This window comes from Capsicum annuum, chromosome 1, assembly GCF_002878395.1.
Source record: "Capsicum annuum cultivar UCD-10X-F1 chromosome 1, UCD10Xv1.1, whole genome shotgun sequence".
Classification (NCBI taxonomy): Eukaryota; Viridiplantae; Streptophyta; class Magnoliopsida; order Solanales; family Solanaceae; genus Capsicum; species Capsicum annuum.
In genome coordinates, this window is record NC_061111.1 from 8,995,886 (window position 1) to 9,004,669 (window position 8,784).

General features: G+C 33.8%; 1 protein-coding gene across 1 annotated transcript; it reads left to right on the plus strand.

Annotated features, from left to right (window-relative positions):
• The first annotated feature begins 776 nt into the window (after positions 1-776).
• LOC107867419 (probable lipid phosphate phosphatase beta) lies at positions 777-2,783 on the plus strand. Its single transcript, XM_016713650.2, has 2 exons — positions 777-1,589; positions 1,844-2,783. Exons 1-2 carry the CDS (start codon positions 937-939, stop codon positions 1,869-1,871), a joined length of 681 nt encoding a protein of 226 aa, XP_016569136.2. The 5' UTR covers positions 777-936; the 3' UTR covers positions 1,872-2,783.
• Positions 2,784-8,784: the final 6,001 nt, after the last annotated feature.

Here is an 8,784-nt window from a genome sequence, read left to right on the forward strand (position 1 = left end):
ATAGTTAGTGTTTTTTCCATCATGTCCTCATCATTTGTAGTTTCCCCACATAATTTCAATTGGGAAACAATCCTGAATACAACAGAACTATATTCAACAACGGTTTTAAAGTCTTGAAATCTTAAGTGCATCTACTCATAACGAGCTCTAGGTAGTACCGTGGCCTTTAGGTGGTCATACCTTCCCTTCAAATCAATCCACAATTCAAGTGAATCTTTCACTGTAAGGTATTCAACCTTCAGTCCTTCATCCAAAGGAAAATCATAGTCTTGGCCTTGTCCTAACTCGACGCTGCATTATCCGGGGTAATAGTAGCACTAAGACCCTTACAGTTAGGTGAATCTCAGTGTCGCGAACCCATGACAAGTAATTTTTTTTGGAGATGTCAAGTGCTACAAACTCAAGTTTCAACAAGTTTGACATGACTAAAACTAACGGATTAAAAACTTGAAAAGGAGTAGAGTCGTGCTGATAACGTGTTGTAGATAAATATTCTGAAATAAACTAAAATAAAAGAGGAGGAGAGAGAGACCTACAGATATAAGAAAAGATTTTATTTTCTTCTTTCTTTTTTGGTGTGTTTCTATAATGTAGTAAACAATGTCTTTTATAGGCAATAATATGTGTAATATGTGAAAATACATTCACAAACTTTACATACTACAATAGTATGTATAGTATGTGTAGCACAATAGTAACTTTACATACTACAATAGTATGTGTAGTATGTGAACATCCACCAAATAATATTTTTTTTACAATAAATGTGTATTTTTATTTTATTTTTTCCTTAATTTTAACGGAATTTCAAACATTTCCATAAACTGTTGGAACTTATGTGTTGTTTGGCCCTCAATTTTAACCGAATTTTGACATTTCCACAAATCAGTTAGTTGAATTAGTTTCTAGTACTTTCTACTCCACAGAGCTGTAACAATGGTATCCAAATCACCACCACCTCCGCCACCGTCGCCGTCGTTGCTCCGCCGCATCATAGATTTCGACACCGCCATCTCCCACCGTCTCTACACTCTAACTCACCCAATCCTCCCTTACTACTTCCTCAAAACTCTAGAAATCTCCGGCGATGGCTTCCTCTTCTTCCCATTAATCCTCTCACTACTCCTTTACCCTCTCGCTTTCTCCAACACCGTCAATTCCAATGTACTCCTAATCAACCTCCTCATCGGTGGCGTTATCGATCTTCTCTTAATCGGACCCCTCAAACACTTCATTCGGAGGGCCCGACCCGTTTATAATAAGAACATGTTTGTTTCATTTTCCGTTGATAATTGGTCTTTTCCTAGTGGACATTCTTCTAGGGTTTCGATGATTGCTACGATTTTGTATCTTTACTTTGATTTAATTGAGGAGTTTTTGGCTCAGAACGAGAATGATTTATTTGTGGATTATTTTATGGTTATAGTGATTGGATGGGCTGCGACGACGGCGTTTTCTAGGGTGCTTCTTGGAAGGCATTTCGTGTTTGATGTTGTTGCTGGTGTATTGTTGGGTGTTGTTGAAGGGATTTTTGTGTTTCGGGTTTTCGATTATGCGACGTTGACCTCATTATTCAACATGGCAAAGTTGTAAGCTTTATTACTTATTTATATGAATGAAATTCGTTTCCATATCTGTATTGAATGTTGGAATGATGATGCTTTGTATTCATATAGCCAACTCTAACTAGTTTCGGGCGCAAATTGTTTGCATCTCTGATTGTGCTTTACTTTGTTACAAGACAAATTAGGATGATAATTTGGATTCATATAGGCAATCCTACTTTATTTTGGGAGCAATTTTTTTGTATCTTTGATTGTGCTTTACTTTGTGACAACAACAACACCAACATACCCAGTGTATTCCCATAAGTGGAGTTTGGGGAGGGCAGAGTGTAGCAGACCTTACGCTTACCTCATGGAGATGTTTCTAAAAGACGCTCAGCTCAAGCACAAATAATATGACAGTTAGCTAGACGATACTGTATAGAATAAGGCATGGCAAATAATCATAGCAAATAGAGAAAGCGTAACAGGTCGTATGGAGCAGAATAATATGTGATAAATGAAGCACAAGGATGTGCTTTACTTTGTTAAAAGACAAATTATTGAGTATTAGAATGAGACAGGTGCAAACATCGAAATGGTTATTGTTGAGACTTCATGGAGCTGGCTCCGACTAGTTAGGGATTGAGGCGAAATAGTATTTGATTTTGTTGTATATTGCTATGTTGTTTGTTGCTAGAACTTACCAGTGACACTGACCTCATTCTTGTGTTGGCAAAGTTGTAGCTTTGTTCGTTTCTGGTTCATGATTGTGGACGTAAAATTGAGATGAATTTTAGCAATTTGTTTCGTTCTTTCATGTCATATTAAGCTTTATTGAATTTTCTGGAACTATCATGAAGATGATTAGCTTCAATAATGTGATTGATTCATGCTTGTTGGAATCAATGCACTTGCATTCACTTAGTGCACATCATGCTTGTGTTCTTGCAATCCTAACTTATTGGAACTCTAGATATGGATGAAAGGAGCCAGCTTAAATTCATGACAGTGCTTCGAGCTCCATGGACTGTTGGTGTGATATAGGTTGATTGGAAGTGTTAAAAGGGATGATGTAAACCTGTATGTCATGGAATTTGCAGATCCTTTGATGAAAAGGAAAGGTGTTGATATTATGTTTCTCCTACTGATCAAAAAAAGGAATTACTTTCTTCATTTCAATTTATGGGAACCTATTTGACGGTGGACGGAGTTTACGAAAGGATAGAAGTTTTTTGTAACATATGGTCTTAAACATGCCATAACCTTTGTGTGGTTGGTTATAAGCCTTTGAAACTTGTGGTAAGAAACTGGAAACATACCACTTCATTTGTGTGGGCAAGATTGTCATTAAGGGTAACAACAACAACAACAACAACAAACCCAGTATATTCCCACCTAGTGGGGTCTGGGGAGGGTAAAATGTACGCAGTCCATACTACTTCCTCCGGGGAAGTAGAGAGGTTGTTTCCGATAGACATTGTCATTAAGGGTAAATGAGAAAATTAAGTTGAATTGTTTCAAATTTAGAAAAGGTTGCTCTTTTTGAAACAGATTAAGAAGGAAATAGAGTAACATAAATTGGAACAGGAGGTGTATGTTTTTTCTTTAATTCAGAAATATTTTGGGCTCAAAGACTGGATCTTATCTTGTCTTCAAAGTTTTCTATCAGGATCAACTGTTCATGTTCATTAAGCCAGAGCAATGATGTCTAATCTTTGTGTAGACCGGAAATAGTTTTTAAGCATCTATAGACATGCCTCAATTAGAACCTCACTAGCCTGCGTGCAATGAATTTTATGTTGACCGAAGATCATTTCTGATTGACAATTATCTAAGAGCTGAAGCTCTTGATGCTATTCCACTAGACATGAAACATTTGTCTATTCACTTGTATGGATATGTCAAATTATCTTGATTCTTGGAGATGTTTGGTTACTAAATAATTAACTCGCTGAAAAAGAAAAAAAATCTATTTATGAGCTGAGGACTGTTCTAGAATGTTCACCATTACAAGGTTTATTCTGAAACTTCAAAAGATTGTCTTTAAGAAATTGAAACACCTGCAATACTTTTAAAATATTGCCCCAGAAAACTCTATTAGCTGAAATAGCTTGACCGCAGACCATACTTGGGCTCCATTCTTATATTGTTCTTTGACTAGTGACATTAAATTAAACACTTATTGGAGTTTGCAGCTGTTTTATTTGGTCCAGTGTGTGGCCTATTTTATTGACCATCTCCTTTTGGTTCCTACATGAATGTTCCGTGGTTCTCATCAAATTTGGTAAAAATATCTGTCCACTTCCAGTTTCTTGCACGTATGCTGTCATGGAATTTCTACGTGATGGACTGGCTGGTTGCTTCATTGAACCATGTGATGTTGTCATATAATGTGTTGCTGTTTGGTCATCTCTAAAACAACCCTCATGGCAATTCTTGATTTCTGGATGTGTCTAGGCTATTTTGAGATTCATGCATCTTTGTGTGCAGGTGAAATATATCCTTGCTTGAAACTTGTTTTGTTCCTTCCTCGTGATTTACATGTTCTGAGTTCCTCTACTTCTCTGGAGTTGCTAAATCATATGCGCCCCCCCCCCCCCCCCCCCCCAAAAGAACAAAAGGATCACAGTTCACTGTGTCCTTAGTTTGTATCAGATGAATCCTGTAACTTCCTCTCACCTAATTGTCCTTCAGTGAAGTGTCTCATAATTGTTTTTGTCTAATTTTTGTGTTCACATGAGTGATGATTGATTTTTCTGTAGCAGTTTTATTATTATCACGTTGCTCTGCAGAATTTATGTGGTCCTGTCATGTTTACTTTCTGTGAAACTTTATGATTAGCTAGGAGCATTACTCTCTGGGTCACTCCAAAGATGGCATTCTATTTGTTGTTTTCCTTAAACTTTCTACAACATGTCCATGTGGTGGTCCTGCCATATTTCAAACTCACTCCCCCTAGATGCTTAGCTGCTATTATTCATGTTGAGTTAGTCAAAAGGTAGGTTGGTTTACTATTGTTAATTAGAACTTCTGTGCCTTCTGATATGTTCAAAAGGTTAGCTAAAAGTTCAGCTTTGCTTTAACATGAGAATCTGTAGTTCTCTATTGCCATTTGTTCATGGAACTGAAGAACAGGAACTTGTAAAAGCTGTAAGAGGTGTTCTCTTCCAAAAGTATGTGTTTTTGTGTGTGTGTGTGTTTGTTATCACCTCTGGGAGCTCAGTGTATATTGATACATGCAGAAGATACATAAATCAGAAATGCACTCAACAGATGTTTATTTTATTTGTTGATTTATAGTCTTTCTTTAATAACAACGATGTCCTTGCTTGTTTGCGCATGCACTCCGACTATTCACTAGGTACTTGCTACTTCGGATCAACTTTGCCCAACAAGGCATGGATTTTAGAATTGTAGTATTCTCAAGTTATATGATACCAATACAACTTTAGAAAATGATAGATGATGCCAAAGTCCAAGACTTCAAGAATCATTTGGAAATGGTCAAACATTGTGGCTTAATTTGATAATGACCTAACATTGAGACAAGGCTGAACTCTAGGAAGATGTATACTCCATATTGGTTACTCACTTTCAGACCCCTTTTCCTGCAGTAAAATATACACTGTGAAGCAGACACGTGTAGCAAAATTTCTTGACCTCTTTGACCTAGTTAAATTTAGCGTCTGTCCGTTATATTTCTAGATGTGTATTTTGGTATCATCATTCCTGAAACAGGGCAAAGGAGAATGGTACAATGACTCAGAAAGTAAAAGATACTGCACTAATATTTGGTCATCAGTTGAAATAAATATAGCTGTCCGTGCAGTCTCTTGAATGAGGAGTATATTTTTGGCAATGTTTACAGTGGGTGATATGATGAGGAGCAGTGAGGTTTGGGGGTGGGGGTGATTTTAGTGCAGAAATAGTGGGCATAAGCAAGAGACTGACAGTAGATCCACCACTGTCACACTTTATAAAGTTTTTTACCCCACAAAGCAATGACATATACACACGAGGGGCTTTTGCAGTGTTGACCCCATGTGGCTTTCTTTTCTCTTGTTATTATGGGACTCTACTTTTGTTTCCTGTTTTCTTTGTTATATGCCAGTCTTTTACTTTTGTTTCCTATTACTTGCCCTGTCTCTGTGTTCCTTTCTCTTTTCTTTTCTCATTTTACCAACTAGTTTATGCTTATATGGGATGCAAACCGTGATGTGCGAGTTAGATGCATGTCACTCGTTTGAACGGGAGGAGAGTTTGGGAGGCCGGAGAGTTTCGAGCCTGTACACCAATTGAATCGGGCCATAAACCTACGTTTTATTTCTCTGATATGATATGATATGATGGTGATTTCTCAGAGAAACATTTTGTCTTTAGTATGTAAGATAAAATAGGAAGAAAGATCTTTTTATTTTGTGCAGGAAAAAAGGTATTTATGGAATAATGGTAAGTGTGAATAGACTGAAAAGAAAGGTTCAAAACAACCAAAATAGGGACTGGCATATGTGCAGGGAAATTTAGGCAATACGTACAAGTCCAGCGGTGATACAGACACTGCTTTTACAATCAATTGAATCCCTCTGGCAGGTGAAAACTTTATTTCTTTCACACCACCTTTCTGTCATTATAACATACTCTCTCCGTCTCAATTTGTGTGATACCATTTAACTTGGCATAAAGCTTAAGAAAGAATGAAAAACTTTCAAAATTTACGGTATAAAATAAATCTGACATAATGAAATTTAGAGTTTAAGTTGTTTCCTTTTGTACCTCCCTAGGAGCTTTTACCATTTTTGCTTCCTTGGTGATTCAAACTCATAATTTCACAATTGGAAGTGAAGGGTGTGGTTGCTATCCGAGCAAACCCCTCTTATTGAGTTGAGTTGTTTTCAATTATAGAAATGTGGATAAAGTTTTTGTACACTGATAAGAAAATGTATTATGCAAATTGGAATAGAGAGAATAGTACATTATACTTATAATCTTTTATATAAGGGAAAATCTTAATTTTGGTAGTCCTTACAAGGACTTTTTAAACATTTCACTTTTATTTTAAAGCAAAGTTTCTACACATGTTAAATTTGTAGTGTATTGATGGTTTCATTTTCTTGTATATTTCCGTTTTTGCCCTCTCTTTTTTTTGTTAAGACCATCTCCACTTGATCTTTTGTAAGTGGTTTCTTTTTGTTATTTATTGGATTATCATTTAATTATAATTTCTTTTATTTACTAAAAACAATTACTTTAACTTGAAGAAAATTATGTCAAAATAACTTTTAATACGAAATTAAAGTTTGCAATAATTTTTTACTACACCATTGAAATCTTTTAAAAACTTATTTAATTTTTTTTAAAAAAATATAAGTACTAAATTAGGCAATTAATAAATAATATCTTATATTTATTATTTTTATTAGTGGACATTAAAAAAAAGTAAATTAATAATTAAAATGGGACGAAAAGCTTATTCTTTAAAGGGTGCATAAGAAAATAAATATGACAAGTAGATGAGTAATGTATTACTGTAATTCAATTACTATTTAATGCCCTTATTCATTATTGTTAAGTTTGTTTGCGTTAAGGCTCTAAATTAATATTCTAATTATTTTACTATAAACTTGAAGTCATATAAATATTTATTGTATTAAATAATTCTATAAGAAGAAAAAAAAATTCATCAAAATAAATTTATTTTATCTATACTAATAAATTCATAAAAGTACCGTATTTTTTTATTTATTATTTTTGTCGAATCATAACTATTTATATACTTATCTTCAAAAATTATTTAACTTCGAGAATTATTTATATATCTAATTCTCTGACAATATATTTATTTCTCAAAAATAATATTCTAATTTAAATCATCTAATTATATGATTATGAACTTAAATAATCATGAATACTTATCAAGAAAGCATGTTTAATATTTCATTAAATAAGATTAATTATAAAATAAAAATATAATATTAATAAATATTTTATTTTTCTATTCTGAATTTGAGCCCGGAGTTAGCATAGGCCTGGGTGGAACTAGTTTATTTATATATGATAAAAACGTGAAACAATTTTCAACTTAAATGCCACTCTATGTAGTTTCTTGCTAGTACATGTAATAGTGAAGCTGCATGCATGGTATTAAAGAGCAAACATATCCAGACACGTCGTTGAATTTCAGCACTTTGAGTTTGAAGATGTGGAAATTTAACAAATCGTACTGGCAGGGCCAGAGCTACGGATTGCAAAGGGGTTCATCCGAATCTCCTTTATCGAAAGATTACTCAGTAATCAGTATATATAAGGATATTTTTTTTTATCGATGTATAATAAGTTGAATTTTCTAATGTTTTTGGTGTGCTTACTTCTTTACGTATTGAATTTTAGGGAAAATTCTATTTCCACAATTATGAGGAGACATATTTTCCTTTTTTTATGAAAATGATGCAATTATACTAGATGCTTCTTCAAGTTTTGGAATAGAACAACAATAATTTAACGTCCTTTCTGTTCTCCTTTCCTGATACGTCAAAAGTGACAAGTAAAAATAAAAATTCATTTAGAAATAAGTGACGAGTAAAAGTGAACGGAACGAATAAAACTTAAAAAAAAAACTTGTCCAATATGGATTTTTCTTTCCCCCCTCCCCCTCCCCTCCTTTTGCCAATACAAAATTAAACACAAGAACCTTAATATTAAGAAAAAGGAAAAAAGAAATTGTCTCATTTATCTTGCGCTAACTATGATTAATTCCTTTTCGTTTTTCGAAGTTACATATTGGTAGCAACTTGCACAAATTCACCGTTCTAATAGCAAGTATTGTAATTTTAATATATTTAACAAAAAAATTTCAGCAAAAATATGAGAAAGTTACCACTTATAATATTTGTAGTATAATTTTTAAATATTTAAATTTTAGATGTAAAATATTGATTTGATCTAATTTAATTTAACTTCGAAAATCGTGGTATGGACTTTCAGAAAAGGAAAAATGACAATTAATTTGAGGACAGGAAAGACTTAGTTGATACGTTCTTGAGAGTATCATTGTATGAAATTTTCAAACGTTGTTAATTAAATACTTCCTCCGTCCTAAATTATCCGTCTCAAATTGAGATGACACATTGATTAAGAAAAATAATTAATAACATGTCTAATTTATCATAATAGTATCATTGTATGAAATTTTCAAACGTTGTTAATTAAATACTTCCTCCGTCCTAAATTACCCGTCTCA